Source organism: Pipistrellus hanaki (assembly GCF_964339955.1).
Source record: "Pipistrellus hanaki genome assembly, chromosome: 6".
NCBI classification, from domain to species: Eukaryota; Metazoa; Chordata; class Mammalia; order Chiroptera; family Vespertilionidae; genus Pipistrellus; species Pipistrellus hanaki.
The window spans coordinates 41,563,353-41,580,478 of record NC_140508.1 but is presented as its reverse complement, the minus strand read 5'-3'; the positions used below and the strand labels follow the sequence as shown (position 1 = coordinate 41,580,478).

General features: G+C 44.8%; 1 protein-coding gene across 2 annotated transcripts in view; it reads left to right on the top strand.

Annotated features, from left to right (window-relative positions):
- Positions 1-1,031: 1,031 nt before the first annotated feature.
- The window catches only part of FECH (ferrochelatase), a 30,549-nt gene continuing 14,454 nt past the window's right edge, over positions 1,032-17,126 (top strand). The window contains exons 1-5 of one of the 2 annotated variants that reach the window (XM_084888802.1): positions 1,032-1,262; positions 6,604-6,733; positions 11,610-11,729; positions 12,905-13,053; positions 16,268-16,402. In XM_084888802.1, the coding sequence (XP_084744928.1) occupies positions 1,196-1,262; positions 6,604-6,733; positions 11,610-11,729; positions 12,905-13,053; positions 16,268-16,402 (601 nt within the window). In that variant the 5' untranslated portion in view covers positions 1,032-1,195. The remainder of the gene's footprint in view (positions 1,263-6,603; positions 6,734-11,609; positions 11,730-12,904; positions 13,054-16,267; positions 16,403-17,126) is intronic. The other variant, XM_084888803.1, reaches the window with a different exon arrangement.

Below are 17,126 nucleotides of genomic sequence, written 5' to 3'. Positions count from 1 at the left end.
TGTGGTATTTTGTGGAAGAGCCACAGTCAAGGGGCCAAAAAGCTGCATGTAGCTCGCAAGCCGCAGTTTGCCGACCATGGAACTAAACCAATCAAGAGCACTTGTTTTAACTACAGGGAATTAGTTTCAACCCACTCTAGACTTTATCTTGTGGAATGTTCCATGTGGCTTGCCCCCTTACCTTGCCCACATGCTATCCAGGACTTGTCTGACCTATTTCAAATTACATTAGCCTTCCCTCCCCCTTCTCCCTATGTCGCTTACTTTTTCTTTCTAATGCTCATCATCACCCAAAATAGTAATTATTATTATTATTATTATTATTTTGCCTCTCCCCTAAATCCCATGTAAATCCCTTGTCTGTTCTGCTCACTGCTGTTTACTCAGTGTACATAGTAAGTGCTCAATAATCGTTCAGTGAATGAATGAATGAATGATTGATGCCTGAGACCTTTCTGTTTTAAGGGTTGTTCTACACGAAGGGCTGAACATCTGGGCACGGTTAGGGGTCGGAGGTGTGGGAATAGAGGAATGAATGGCTGGAAATGAGGGAGGTTCCTGTACTCCCTGCGCAAGCTATTCCTCTAAGAACTGCATTTGCCTTCCTGGCTTTCACTTTTCCTAATGTTTTCATGTTAGCAGCGTAATCTTGAAATTGAATAATTAAATAATTAAACAATTCCTTTTCCTATTCTGAAAACGAAGCAAAACAAAACCACGTCGGCACAGTGGTGCTGTCACTGGGCAAGCAAACTGGAGAAGTGAGACAGAGCATCCTGACACCTGTGTAGCAGTGATGGAAATAACTAGGAAGTCCTTGGCTGTGGCTGTGGCTCCTGCCTTAGTCAGGCTGGCACGTACAACCAGGGCCTTCGTCCAGGACCCCCGGGAATCCAGGGGGACTGCAGTGCACGGACCCGTGGTGGAGGCGGGGCGTGGAGGGGGGCCCCACGAGCGCAGCCCTGAGCCTGGGGGCGGGGCTGGTCATGGAGAGGCGTGGCCATAGAGGGGCGTGGCTTATCTTGCCCCGCCCCCAACGCCGGGCGGCGAAGGTGGCGGCGCGCCTCGGGGACGCGGGGTATACACGAGCGGGACCCGGTGCGGGCGGCGGAGGGGCGCGCTGGGCTCGGTGCGGGGGCCCCGCTGAGCGCGCCGCCGCGGCAGGAATCCAGGGCCCGCAGAGGCCGCCCCGGGCATGCTCTCGCTCCGCCTAAACATGGCTGCGGCCTTGCGAACCGCGGGCGCTCTGCTCCGCGATCGAAGTAAGTGGGGCTGCCTGGGCAGCAGCCGGCGCCGGGGTCCCTGCGGCGGTGGGAACCGCGGGCAGCTCCCGACTCCCGCCCCCCTGCCCGGGGGCTTCCGGGAGCCGCAGGAAGCTGCCCGGGCGGGGCGGGGGGCAGAGAAGGGGCTGGGAGGGACCCTCCCCTGGCAGGGTCCAGAGGGTGCCCGGGTAGGGGACCTGGGAGGCTGTGGGGAGGGAGCATGTGGTCCCACCGGTCAGCTGGGTGACTGTCGGTAACGGCAGACCCTTGTAACTTTCAGCAGTTATTTACTCATTTATTTTCTTTTTAAGAATCCTCACCAATGATCTTAGAGAGAGTGGAGAGAAACATGACATGATCTTAGAGAAAAACTTGACAGATTGCCTCCTGACATGCACCCCCCTGGGATTGAACCTGCAACCAGGGCATGTGCCCTGACCCCAGAATCCAACTGGGTGACCTTTTGGTGTTCGGAGGAATCTCAACCAACTGAGCCACACTGGCCAGGCCCATAGTCTTAGCTCTTATCTGCAGGGTCAGAATGACCACAGTGACAGTATGGTTGTGAGGATTACTGTGGGACGTATGTTAAGGGCCTGCCATAGGGAGGACTGTACTGAAGGCATTGCCCATCCCGCTCAAAAGACTAGGCAGTCTAGAAATAGATGACACAGTTTAACTTGAGGATCTTAGGGTTTGCAAAGAGGAAACACAGGCAATATTCAGAATGTTCCAAAGGAGAAAGAAAAGTTTGAGAATTTTATAGCAGGAAGTACATGTTTGAAAAGCATTCAGCCCTAGCTGGTTTGGCTCATTAAGAGCGTCAGCCTGCTGACTGAAGGGTCCCGGGTTCGATTCTAGTCAAGGCCACATTACCCGGATTGCAGGCTTGATCCCCAGTAGAGGGTGTGCAGGAGGTAGATAATCCATGATCCTCTCTTATCACTGATGTTTCTATCTTGCCCTTTCCCTTCCTCTCTGAAATCAATAAAAAAACATTAAAAAAAAAAAAATCAGTCCTGCGTTCTTAGCCATTAGGTTGGCTCAAGATGGTAATCTTCCAGATGCCCAGTGCTGTGAATAATGGGACATTTTCTTCTTGAGATCGTTAAGATGGTTCACTGAAGGTTTGATTTATGTCCAGACATTGATGTGCATCCAGGTACTGACGAAGGACTGGAAAGGTCAGAAATTTAAGTTCCCAGGCTGGTTAAGGCAAGAATAGAATTGTTTCCTTATGCCTCAGCTTACTTTCTTTCAATAATTTAGCAACTTGACCATAGTGACTCCATTTTATTTCTTCATTCTATTCTTCAACATCATCATCATCATCATGGTGTCTACTCTTGGCTTCTCTCCCTGGTGATGGAAGGAAAATGTGCCCACTGCTTCTCTGCACTAGCCCCTGGCATCACCCGGTGCTCACTGGTCCTTGGCAGCAGGACCCACTAGCCTGGGCTAGTGTTTTCTAGAGATATTTGGAAAACAAATATGACCCATTGACAACGCCACAATTTCTTTCTTTCTTTCTTTCTTTCTTTCTTTCTTTCTTTCTTTCTTTCTTTTAATGATCATTATTATTTCTAAAAATATATTTTATTGATTTTTACAGAGAGGGAGAGGATAGAGAGTTAGAAACATCTATCAGCTGCCTCTTGCACACCCCCTACAGGAAATGTGCCCGCAACCAAGGTACATGCCCTTGACTGGAATCGAACCTGGGACCCTTCAGTCCTCAGGCAGAAGCTCTATCCACTGAGCCAAACCAGTTAGGACAACGCCACACATTTCTGATGCAAACCCTTTGAATATGGGTTGTGTCTACAGGATGAACTGATGGGACTCTGGGTCAGACACACTTGGTTGGGGCACAAGTTCTGCACCATTTTTTTTTTTTTTTAAATTATTGATTTTTTACAAAGAGGAAGAGAGAGGGATAGAGAGTTAGAAACATCGATGAGAGAGAATCATCTATCAGCTGCCTCTTGCACACTTCCTACTGGGGATGTGCCCACAACCAAGGTACATGCCCTTGACCAGAATCCAACCCAGGACCTTTCAGTCCGCAGGCCGACGCTCTATCCACTGAGCCAAACCGGTTTTGGCAGTTCTGCACCATTCTTAACTGTGACCCCATGAGCAAGACACTGAGCCTGGCCTGAACTTTAGTAAGCATGAAATGAGTAAGGTAGTACCTCATGGCTTGCCATGAAGATCAGCTGGATACACACTATCCTAGCACACAATATATACATGGAGATCCTCAAAATGTTCATTATGTCAAAGTCTGCCACATACTAAGATGCTTACTTAATGCATCTGAACCGTGACTGGACTCAGCTGACTTATTTTTCTAAGAAACTTCCTAATTGGTCAGTCTGGTGTCTACTGAGAGGGAATGGAGAGAATCCACCCTGAATCTCCATATCTTATTCCAGGTGCCTTTGTTAGGAAAATAATAAGAACCCAGATGTACAATGAGGATCAGGTCACTAGGGGCACTGGGTGACAAAAGGCATGATCATTGAAGAAGAGGAAGCACAGTGGCAGGAATGGGGCTGAAAGAAGTATCAGGGTGGAAAATTTGACATCTATAATAGTTGTATTACAGACTCTGAGGTTAAGATGTAGTTATAATACTGTCATTAACTTGTTTGATATGAAGGGATTAACATTTTCTGGATTAGAAAAAATTGAGTAGTATTTCTGAAAATGAATTCTGAAAGTAAGAGTGGAAAAGAAAAGTTTTACGTTCTGTTTTTAGCATGTGGCTCTGGTTTCATGGTATGTTGTTTCGCTTAAAGTCCTAGAACCTATTGATGTGGGCAAGTGAGGATTTACTGCATTCTTCCCTCTTGCTTAGCCACATGCAGTGTGCCTGGTACGGTTGTTGGGGCTGGTCAGAGAATGCTTTGTTCCCCTAATCTTATTAACAGCTCTGCACGATTGACCTTATCACCATTTTACAGACAGGGAAAGTGAGATGTGGAGTAACTCTCTGAGTTGCCCAAGCACTGCCCTGCAGCTTGTTGGACCTATCAGGGGTTTCTGCTCAGATCTCTCTGGCTCCCGCACTCATACTCTCTATACACACAGTGCTGCCTGTGCCTTTGGCTTGCTCTTCAGCTGTGGGCTGAGTATATTCAGAGGCCTCAGTTGGCTCTTCGAATGATCACTTTAAACTCCTTTCGCTAGATGAACACTCATCTTTTAGTAGGAGACACTCTTGGTTTCTCTAGAACCTTTAGATCATTAGGGGAGAGGTGTGTTTTAGAGAAGTCTTTGAGAGGTGGGTATATGAACTCTTAAGTCCTGAGCAGACAGGATCCATGATTAGTAACACCCTCCTTCTCTGAGAATTTGTTCTACCATAGAGAAGAGAATTCTGTAAGTAGAGGGCATTGCAATAGCCTGGGAGCTCCAATAGCTCCCAGCTCCTAAGTTGTTCTAGTTGGAGGCTCTTGTCTCACCCTGTCCCTTTTTAAGGTTCACAGGAGAAAGTTTTATTTTATTACCAGCAGGCATATTATGGGATGCCAAAGTTCTGTTCTCATACTCCATGGAATCTGATAAAATCTCGTTCATATGAGGAATTGCAGACATTGTGGCATGATTGAGAATCTGGCTAAATCTCATCATGCAGTTCAGAATTCAGCGTGTCTAAAATAAGGAGATGTGGGTTGATTTGAGACTTCATTTGAGCAGCATTGAACTGCTTTGTGTCAACTGTTGCACTTCCACTTTGAGTTAGTAAGGATTATTGAACACAACTCATGTAATTGGCTCTGCTGGGAACGGTCACAATCCGGATAGCTGGTTCTCTCCGTAGCCTGAAGATACCATTCTCCTGTATTTTATAGACATTCTGGGTGATAAAAATCATCAGGTGTAGTCCCTACGCTCGAGACACTTACAGATGAGACTAACGCCAGCATTCATCATATGTAGCAGACCCCTTGCAGAACGCTTCACTGAGCTTATCTGCTATACTTCTCACAAGGATCCCTGTAGCAATGGCATCATTTTACACCCAGGGAAAGTAAGGCTCGGAAATGTAACCCGGCCCTCGTCACATTACTAAAAAGAGGCAGAACTGGATTCAGAGTCAGATCTGCTGGTCTCCAGCCCAAGTTCCTCACCAGGACACCTATGACTCATAAGTAGGAGGAGGAAGGAGACTGGTCTCAAGCTGGTTTCAAATGTGTTGGTTTAAGAATATGAAAGGGAGGTCACGTGTCCAGTGTGGGACTACAGTTGAGTTTGGCCCAGGGATTCCTCAATTCAGGTAGGTAATCCAAGCCCACCACTAATTCTTGTGGAGCCCAGGGCAGGAGTACAAATGGGGAGTCGGATATGTGGGACAGCAAGCTAACAAATGTGCCAAATATTCTATTTTTCTACACTGATAAATAGACCTTTATAACAACTCCCGAACTCTTCTGAGTTCCTGCAGAAATGCGGAGGCTTTGGGAGACATGCCACTGGCCTGCAGGCCTCCCTGCTCCTCCCACTGCTGGCTCCCGTGTGTACACATGTGTGGACTTTCCAGTTTGTATGTTCAGGCTCCTTTCTTGCCCCTGCAAACAGCCACCCCATGGGTACCTGGCAGCATGCTTACATTGATTGCATGATCAGCTCTCCGGAGGATGGACCTAGGAAAGGGACCTGGGCAGAGCCTGGAAGTGGGTGTGGGGCTTTGGGGGTATGGGATTCCGGGGTTGTGGGAATGTGGTGTTTGGACTCGGGGGGTCAATTAATCATTGGCCATACAAACAACGTACCCCATGAAGTGGGGTACAGCAGGGAGAGTGCCAGAATGGGGCCTCTAAAGCGAGGTCCCCCTTGTCAGGGTCCAAGGGCAATGTGGGGCCCTCGGCACTGGTGCTTTATTGGAGAAGGCTTGTGGGCAGACATGAGATCTGTGCAACGTGTGGAAAACTGGCCCAGCTTCCACTTCTTAAGTCAGTGTCTCTTACCCTCTCCTGCAGGCTCCTCAGCTTTCATAGGAGCAGCGTGCTGCCACCAGTAACTTTTAGGAGGTGCGGTGATTCTCATGAGGGATCCTATCAAATCTGCGGCCAAGGCAGGGAGGGGAGGTGTGTGGTTTCTAAAAAGGCTCCCTACAAGTCCTGATAAGCCATCCTGGGGGGCACCCCCAATCCCCCTGGAGACGCCTTAAGTGCCTTCACCCTCCTGCAGAGGAATAAGAAGGGGGGGGGGGGAGGTCACCCCTGCTATTACATCTCTTTAAATTTTAAATCTAGGAATTGTGCCCCGAGGACCACTTCAAAAGAAATTACTTTCCAGCTGGATTTCATGTTCCACTTTAATTTTGTCACAGTGGCGCCTGGCAGCTCAAGGGCCCGACAGCCATGGAGGTGCCAATCAGATGCAGCAGCTGCAGCAGTAGCCAGCACAGAAACAGCCCGAAGTGCCAGAAGCCCAAAGCCTCAAGTTCAACCGGGGAAGAGGTATGAGTCTAATTTTAGGTACTAATAAGGATTTCTCTTTACTGATGCAAACACCAGGAGATACAAGCAAGCTCCCCAGGAAAAAAGATGCTGGGAGAACCCAGCATATAAGGAGTGGGATGTTATATTCTTGACTTCCTTTCAATAGCTGTCAAGTTATTTAACAGATTTCACACACCCCCTTAGGTCTTTAAAAAAAATGTTTTTTACAAATTTTAAATCATTAATTAATTTATTTTTCAGTTTTGTTGAATGAAAAAAACCCACAGGCCTTTTTTTTTTTAAAGGACACAGAGTTGAGTACAAGCAGTCTGCAAATCATGTAGGAATTTTGTTCTGAAATATGTCACATAACACAAATCATATGTATGCTGGAAATGTATTTATGAACCTAACATAGTTATACCTATGAAATGTATGTCCTGTTCAGGGTAAAGAAAAACTAATCTGCCAAGAATTTCTGTAGTGAGGGCTACCGTTGTTTTTCATCGGTTAACAGAGTGAACATAATTGTAAGTGATGTAATATGGTTTATAATTTATTAAGGAAATAAAGTACATGTTTCATACCTCACCTCTGCCATTTGCGGACGGACGTCAGTAGGCATAGCATTGTTGCTGGGTATCCTCTTTCATAACAGAAACCACAGCTGTTCTCAAGTTTTATTTTGGTGCAGACTATAAAGACAATTATTTAAATGAGTACATAGATAGACTACTGCATTTGAACCCTCAGCACAGTGGAAGCAAGTAGTGTGAACTTTATATTTAAACCCTTGATCTTTCTGGTAGACCTGATATTCGATGAAAATTATACAGCTGTGAAAATATAATAGTCTTTTTTGTGTTTTTATTATTTTTCTTTTTGTTTTAGATTTTTAAAATTGATTTTTTTAAGGAGAGGGAGAGAGCTAAATATCAATAGGCTGCCTCCTGTATGCCCCCTACTGGGGATTGAGAATGCAACCCAGGTATGGACCCTGACCAGGAACTGAACCAGCAACCTTTTGGTGCACAGGATGATGCCCAACCAACTAAACCACGCCAGGCAGGGCGCGTTTGTTATTTTTCTTTGTGTGACCAGGGATACATTGAGTGCTAAGTAAACTGAGATTTGTAGAGGAGAGAGCATTAGGCGTGGGGTCCCAAATCATCTCCTTTCAATTCTCTGGTTTCCTAAAAGTGTGAGTCTGGTGAGGAAGCATAGCTGCTCTCCGTTCTGGTGTGCTGAGCAGGGTCCCATTTTGCCTGGCCACCCATGGTCCCTCTTCTCACCTCAGCCATTTGGTGAGAAATTATTTCATTATTGTGTTATTTCAGTGGCAAAAGTCAACAATATAACTGGCCTTAATATGAATTTATTAACATTTAACAAAAATATAAAAAAATAGAAATTCTATTAAATAACTTTACATCTCATTTATGCAAAAGAAATGGGTTCATTTTAGGAACTACATACAGACAGGTAAAAAAAAAATTAGCAGTAATATCACCATCAGTATTTTGTCTCTATATCTGTGTCTATTAATATTCACTTAGTATATATTTATAAAAATGTGACAATACTGTACATATTATTTTTTATAACTTCCTCCTTTCATTTATTCAATTTAAAAAAAATATATATTTCCCTATTGATCTCAGAGAGGAAGAGAGAAGGAGAGAGAGATAGAAACATCAATAATGAGAGATAACCATTGATCAGCTCCCTCCTGCACGCCCCCTATTGGGGATCAAGCCCATAACCCAGGCATATGCCCTTGGCCAGAATTGAACCTCGGACCCTTCAGACCACAGGCTGACACTTTATCCACTGAGCCAAGCCAGTTAGGGCTCTTCTTTTTATTTAACAATATGTCACCATGTAAATATAAATATTCTACATTATTTTAATAATATAGAGTTTTAAATAACAGTTTATATATCCGGTCCCATATTATGGGGCCTGTAGATTATTTTTAATTTTTAGATATTGGAAATGATGAAGTAATGAGTGTCTTTCTGTGAAGGCATTGTGCTGCTTAGTACTTAGGCTAGACTAGGCTAGACAATCCTAGACTAACACTCTACTAGACCAAGAGTCAGCAACCTTACTTGTAAGGGGCTAGATGGTAAATGTTTTAGGCTTTGTGGGCCATTTGGTTCCTTCTGCTGCTATTCAACTCTGTTGTTGTCATGTGAGAGCAGTCATAGATAATATGTAAATAAATGAACTGCATTCCAATAAAACTTTATTTAAGAAACAAAGGGGCGGGATGGAGAGGTTGCAGATTTGCCACACCCTGTCCTAGAGGCAGCATGGACCTTCAGGCCAGTCACATCTTGTGGGTTGACTACATATAGTAGGGTAGAATTCTGTTTATTAATTGATGGGCTAAGTTTCTGTGATGTACCATTAATAGTTCAAAGGAAAACCCTCATATTTTGAGAGTCTCAGAATATGAAAATGGCAAAATGTTGATACCTTTTCAAGTGAGAAATTTTAAATATATTTTGCTCCATACATTTTTACATTCAAACAAAGGGAACTTGGCTATTCAGTTCTTGGTCTCAAATGTGCTCTGACTGGAGGGGCGAAGAGACAGAGGCCCTTGACTAAAGCTTTGTACATCACATTCTGGAAAAGGGGTGTGGGGCCAGGGCTTACTAATGCACCATTCGTTATGCACAACGCAGTTTTGAATTAAGTGCATGTGTATTAGGTATTTTCAAATCATGTGCATCTCTTTCATGTGTAAGATCAACACACTTTGCAAAACATGGGTTTGCAGGGCAGGGTAACATCCCATTTAAAGCCACTCTCGTTCTGAGCTCAGGTGTAGATGAAAAACAGTTCTAAATCCCATTTGTACATTGATACCCTCCATGGCTTAGGTAAGTCGCTTAGCCTAGGGTTTCTTTAACCACTAATCTGTTAACTGGCAGCAATCCATGGAAAAATGCACTTAATTTATTGTGAGTCACAGATTTTGAAAGTGAAAGACAGAATCCCAGGAGAACACTGGTGGTCTAAGTAGAAAGATTAGGGGAATATTACAGTTTCACAATATAATGAAGCTGGAATTTTCAGGTATTAAGAAATGAAAACTAAGCACGTTTGTTAATTCGTTGAGAGGACTTCTAGTCAGAGGGGGTGGGAAAGTTATAGAATAATGATGTCTTCAGTGTAGTTGTGTGGTTTAATAAGAAGGAAATTAAACTCCCTTGCTCTAATACAGTGGTCCCGTCCAAGGGTTCAGGTATACTTGGTTGTTATAGCCGGGGTGAGAGTTGGGGGAGGGGGTGGGAGGGTAGTGTTGTTGCCATCTACTTAGTAGAGGCCAGGGATGCACAAAACACCCTCCACAACCAAGTGTTATCCAGCCCAAAATGTCAGTAGTGCCAAGGTGAGAGAAGACGAGGAGGTGAAAAGTGAATTTAGAGAATCTTTATAAATGGGTCTAAATAGGAAAATCCCTGTCTCCATTATGATGCATCGTTTTCCTTTTCCCAGGAATTGGTTCTGATTTTGAAAATTCAGGCTGTGAATTTAGATTTCCACCTCATTCACCTAGAGTATGCTTGATCAAGAAAACAGTTTCCATCTGTATACATGTGACACACTCTACTGTCCACCATTGCCAAATGGTGTTAACTGTTGTTTAGCAGATGCAAATGAAATGTCATCATGATATCATTAGCTTCAGAGCACATCAAGGCCAGGCTTCCAAACGAGAGCCCTCTCAGCAGCACTGGCTTAGTCACCGTGGTCGCTAGCAGTGGTCCTGATGTAGGAGATGGAGACGGTGTTTTAGGTAACCTAAGACTTAATTATTTCTCAGCTGCTTTATCAGGAGTGACTGGAGAGTGCGTCTCTACAATGGAATAATAGTCAGCCATGAAAAGGAAAGAGGTACTGGTGAATGCTACAACATAGATGAATCGTGAACATTTTATGCAAAGTGAAAGAAGCCAGACACAAAAGGCCTCATATTATATGATTCTGTTCCTATGAAATATCCTAAATAGACAAACCCATAGACCCGGAGAGTAGATTAGTGGGAGTGGCTCTAATGGGTCCAAGGCTTTTTTGAGGGGTGGTGATGAAATGTTCAGGAATTAGGTACTTGTGATAGTCACATAACTTTGTGAATATATTAAAAGCCACTGAATTGTTCCCGTATAAAATGGTAAATCTTGTAGAATGTAAATTATATCTAAGTTTTTTAAATGAGACAATAGGAATGGGACATACACTCCTGTGTTTCCTTTGTTTACCCACTTGCAGACCCTCTTACTGTCATCACATAGCTCTCCATTCCTGGGGACACACAGGCCTCCAGGTCATGGTCCTGCCTCAGGCCCTGACTCATAGTTTCCAGTCTCTGTCATGGTCTCTGGAGGCTTCCAGAAGCCTCTGGAAGCACGGGGCCCTGTTCGGGCTCCACCCTGCCCCTGCAGGTTTTCAGACTGTGTAGGCTCCAGGCTTGCTCTGGATTTTAGAAGTTTGCATCTTGCATAGGTCTTTTGTGGTTTTGATTTCTCAGTACTGCTTGATTTAAAACTCTTTTTATATATGTTCTTATTGATTTCAGAGAGAGGAAGGGAGAGGGATAGAGAGCTAGAAACATCGATGAGAGAGAAACATCGATCAGCTGCCTCCTGCACATCCCCCACCAGGGATGTGCCCACAACCAACGTACATGCCCTCCGACCGGAATCGAACCTGGGATCCCGCAGACCGACGCTCTATCCACTGAGCCAAACTGATTTCGGCAGGTCTGCAGCTTTTTACCTTGGCATCGAACAGATTAGATGAGAGTTTGTTAGCTGAGCTAAGATTCCTCCGTGGAGGGAAATAAGTGTACACATCATCCACTGCATCTTCTCTTGCACAGGAAACCAAAGACTGGAATACTGATGCTGAACATGGGGGGCCCTGAAACCCTCGCAGATGTTCACGACTTCCTCCTGAGGCTGTTCTTGGACCGAGACCTAATGACGCTTCCTATTCAAAAGTAAGCTCCCCGGGAACACCTTTCCTTAGTCATAGCGTGTCCCGTGCATTTTACTTTACATACATCTCGGCTCTGTAGTCTCAAAAAGTAAACGTTTTTAATGCGTGTCAGGTAGTGGCTAGAGCAGCAGCACGATTTTCTATTAGATTTGAGAAGGATGCGATATTGCAGGAGAGAGACAGCAGGTCAGTGAGTGTTCTTGAGCCTGTCTCGCCCAGAGCTCTAGAGAGCAGGTGTCTGACACAGCTGAGGCCCCGTTAGGGATCTGTAGAGATGGGTTTGTTCTTGGTAGCGAGCAGCTGGTTATTCATTGGTGCTGCGGGTATAAAATGTATACATGTGTACAGTAAAAATGCCAGTGGTATAAGGGTGTTTACAGTAAAAGGCAGGGGTCCCTTTTACCTTGGACTCCGGCCTCCCAGTGGGCCACCCTGGAGGTGAGCACTGTTACATCCTGAAATAGTCCATGCATATCCAAGCAGATGTGTGTATACACATATATACCCCCCTTTTCTTTTCACAGATGGGAATGTAATTATGTATATTATTAGGCACGTGACTGTTTTTTCCCTTCAAATTTAATGTGTCTTGGAGATTGTTCCCTAACAGATTATATAGACCTGGTTCATTTTTTTTTCATGAATGTAAAGAATTGTCTAGGCCCTCATTCATTTAGCCAGTGCCTCACGGAGAGACATTTAGGTTGTTTACACCGTTATGAACAACATTCTTATGCATACACCTTTGCTCACAAATGCAAGTATATCTATAGGATTAATATGCATTGTCTTACATTGAGAGGGATATGTCAGAAAATGCATGTTAATTCTGTCTTACACATCACAGTCCTTGCTAGGGAGTGTTAAGATCGTAGCGAGCACACGTGCAGGGTCTCTGCCCACTTGTTTGGAGCCTGAATCTTCAGGATGCTAGAACAACTGAAGCACCTCAAACTATCTTATGAGGTGGCTGCTCCTATGAGAGCGTCCAGTTCTCTCCGTAATCTAGGCCGAGAGAGCTGGCCCTTGTCAGCGACTTCCAGCTCCCGTTTTCAAAGGCTTGACCTCCTTAGACTCCTTTTAAAATTCTGCTTATCTTTTTCTTGTTGAGTAGAAAATGTTTCTGAGTGGCTAAGGTCTAATGGAATTCACTCGCCTTCACGTTAAATGATTTAGTAGGCTGGCTCCAATCATCGCCAAACGTCGAACCCCCAAAATCCAGGAGCAGTACCGCAGGATTGGCGGTGGGTCCCCCATCAAGATGTGGACCGCCAAACAAGGAGAAGGCATGGTGAAGCTGCTGGACAAGATGTCCCCACACACAGGTAGCGTGTTTCTTTATTGAGCATCTCACTGGCAGTTAGGAAATTCAAAGCACTACTGCATGCCACGTGCAGTCTGCGTCCCCGCACCTCTCGCTTTGTCGGGGCTCCTGTGTGAGGCACGGTCACTTAGTTCTCCAGGTCTTTTCCCTTGTCCTCGGCTGTATGCCCTTTCCTGTTACTTCCTTATGTGGCAAGTTAAAAAGCGAAGGATTTGGGACATTCGTTCCATAAGGTAGTCTGAGGTGCGCATTAAGTTGAGCTAGATTATAAGGAAGAGGCGATACACACTGACTCAGCCAAGGCCCTGTTAAAGGTCTGCAGAGATGGGTTTGAATAAAAGACGCACGTGTCATTGCTCTGGGAAGAAAGCTTGAGGCTGCTGTGACTGCCTTTTCTTCCTGTGTGGATAGCTAATTATTGAGTCAACACGGAGAGCCAAGTTAGCTCGCTGTCGCTGCAGCCAGGAGCCGAAGCAGCTCTCAGCAGCTGGTGTCAGCTCTCGGCAGTACCATCATCGTGAGGCATCTGTGCGCCTCGTCAGACGTGGCTCTGACAAGAGGATCGTGCCTGGCTGGTGGCTCAGTTGGTTGGAGCATCATCCCCATGCACTGAAAGGTGGCAGGGACAATTCCGGGTCAGTGCACATACCTTTCCCTCTCTCTCTCTCTCTCTCTCTCTTCCCTCCCTCCCTCCCTCTCTCTTCCTTCCCTCCCTTTCTCTCCCCCTCCTTCTCTCCCTCCCTCTCTCCCTCCCTTCCTCTCTTCTTCCCTCTTTCCTTCCCTCCCTCTAAAATAAATTAAAAATAAATAAATATAAACAAAAGGAGGACCACGCACCTCTGGCAACTGTCCTCTGAAAACCTCTAACGGAATAATAATGTACAGAATGAAACACTACTCAAATGAACTATAAGTACCATATTTAATCCCACTTAAGACGCCATTGACTGTAGGATATACCATTGTGTTTATGTAATACTGAGACACACAAAACGACTCTGCCAGCTGTCCAGGAGTAGGGAGGGGGAGGAGCCTTATCTGTTCTTCCCAGGATGTTTCACTCTCTCTCACTTCAAAATGCAGCCACCACCCTGCCTTTATCTGTGAGGGCAGCCTCTCCCCCTCTCGAGTCTGCAGTTTTGAACAACTCCACACCCTAAGCATTTAGGCTGCAATGTTTCCCCGGTGGAGAGGACGCGCAGCATCAGGGATCTTTCTATGCCAATCTGATGGTAGTATGTCTCAATATGGGTTAGAAAGCCAGTGCCACTTCCACGGCACCTCAGGTCGCCAGGCGTGCCTTAAACATGGACTTGACGACACTGTGGAGGCTGGCAGTTTTAGGACGAGCCACATAACCTTTGAGCAATCAGTCATCTGGCGTTTGCTTACAGGTTCATGTCCTCGGTGTGTTTTTAGTCCCAGTTCACCGTATTTTATGCAAGAGGACATAAGATGGGTGGCTTAGAAGGACAGACAGCTGAACACAGTTTCGTTTATACATTTATACCCTTTCTCTTCCTGAGGTCCCCAACCAGCGAATATCAAGTCAGACCCTCCTTCCCATGCACAGACTTGCTTCCCTGTTTATTCTGCACCCATCCTTGGTAACATGCTCCATTGATCCAGGGTTTCTTGGGTCACATTATTGAGGAGTATTTATAATGTGTTTATTTTCTCCTTCAAGGTAACCTAAATGTTTCTTATGTGGCAATTTAGTGTCATTATTTTTTTAAATCCTCACCCAGGGATATTTTCCCATTGATTTTTAGAGAGAATGGAAGGGAGAGGGAGAGACACACACAGAGAGAAATATTGATAGCAATGTGAGAGAATACATTGATTGGTTGCCTCCCCTCCTGCCCCCACCAGGGCTTGGAGCTTCCAACTAAGGTAAGTGCTCTTGACCGGAATTGAACTCGGGACCCTTCCATCTGCAAGTCGATCGATGCTCAAACCACTGAGTCAAATGGGTTAGGGCTAGTATCATATTCTTAGTTTTAGCCCCTGCTATTGGTTGAAAAGTAACATTATCTTGGGTTTATTTATTACTACTTAATGTTAATGTTGTGTATTCTCATATTATCCCTGAGCGCAAGCTAGGTGTAATCCTATGAAAAGACAGGGAAATAAATCTGGGTAACTTTAGGAAATTCTGAATTACATGATTTATAAATGCCTAAGAATTGTGTGGTTGTTGATGCTTTTAAAATGTAGGAAAAAAAGGCTTAGGAGGACAAGGGAACATTTAGAAGAGGGAGCTGGTAAAGCTGTGGAGGAAGGAACACAAAGATGTGGCTGATGTGGGCCCTTCGGTGCTTAGGTGCCAAGAACAATGATTTGAAATCCCATTTGGTACTTCCAATGTAAGCATAGTTGTTGGGTGTTTTTCCTGTATTAATACCGAAGGATCATTTCAGTCATTTGTTATCAGTGAACTTGTATTGAGGATCCCAAAGCTTTTATATAATCTGGGTGACCTTGGGCCTGAGGGGTGGGGGCAGAGGAGGACGGAACATGGGCTCTGGGATGGGCAGAGATGGTAAAATTTCAGCTTGAGCATCTGCTGGGTGTGACTTTGGGCAGGTTCATTGACCTTGGAGAGTCTGTTTCCCTATTTGAATGGTGGGGTTCTAACCAGAGGGAAGAAAAAAAGCAAAGTGTCTGGTACTTGAGAGGAGGTTCTTAGTTCTTTTCTCTCTTCTCTCAAGTCTCTCATCTCAGTAAAGAGAATGAGGCACAGGTTTTTCATAGGGAGGGAGGAGAGAGAGAGAGTGAGTGGGAGAGAGAGAGAGAGGAAAAAGGAGGAGGGGGAGGAGGAGAGGGAGAGGGGAGAAAGAGAGAAACATTGACTGATTGCCTTCCCCTGACTGGGAGTCAAAATGGCACCTTTCGATACTCAACCAACTGAGCCACAACAGTGGGCAAGCCTTGAGTTTTAAAAACCTTTGTGCTAAGAAAAGATGTGTGTATATTTGGGGAGAGGTTGGTCCCAGTCAAGAGTGATTAAAAGTCCATGTTCTAGCTGAAGACTGGATAAGATCCAAGGAATATTCTAAACTCTCTCCCCCCTCCCCCCTCCCCCCGCCATTTATCAGCACCACAGGAAATTAGCTCAACTGTTCTTTGTTCTGGACATTGCATTACGTTTGGCGACTCGGAGGAATCTATATAAAGATTAATACTTTCTCCTTTCCACATATGCTTCCTAATAGCCCCTCACAAATACTATATTGGATTCCGGTACGTCCACCCGTTAACAGAAGAAGCAATTGAAGAGATGGAGAGAGATGGACTTGAAAGGGCTATTGCTTTCACACAGTACCCACAGTACAGCTGTTCCACCACAGGTAAGGGCTTCTTACAGTGGGAGGGTGGACAGGGCCCTGGCAGAAAGAGCCAGGAACCTGAGTGTGGAAGGAAAGGATAAATCCTTCGTGATTTGAATGGCAAATCCAGCCTGTCTGCTTTAAACTCGAGAGTTCAGGTCAGTCCATTTGAAATCTCATGGTTCATCTGTCCCTTGAGTTATTGGCCAATCGGCACAGAATTACAAATGGCGGTGGAAGGCGGTGGCTGCTAGTGTTCAATGCTTTAATGCAGCGATTTCAACCAGGGCGCCGCAAGAATTTTTAAAACACGCAGTATCTGACTATTTAGTCAAGGGCACTGACCTCTTTTCCCTGAGATTGTAAAAAAAAAAAGACAACAGCCTACACAACAGTAGCAGCCTGGTATGAATGAATCAAAATTATATCTTTTTCTTGTCAGATTGGCAACATATATATATATATTTTTAGTGTGCTGCAGAATTTTAGTAATTAGTTTATATGTGCCACGAGGTGAAAAAGGTTGAAAATCACTGGTATAATAGATCAGGATTAAGCACTTTCTATTATTTGTATAATAAACTGATAGTTATAGATACCCTAATAGTCTTATGAATATAGCAAAGGTGATCACTGTTTACATTTTAGAAACCCATAGAATATTGGGAACAATGTTATTTTTTGTTGTTATTGTTATGCTTCAGTTATGGGGGTTGGTTACTGGTTAAATCAAAGCCCAATTTGA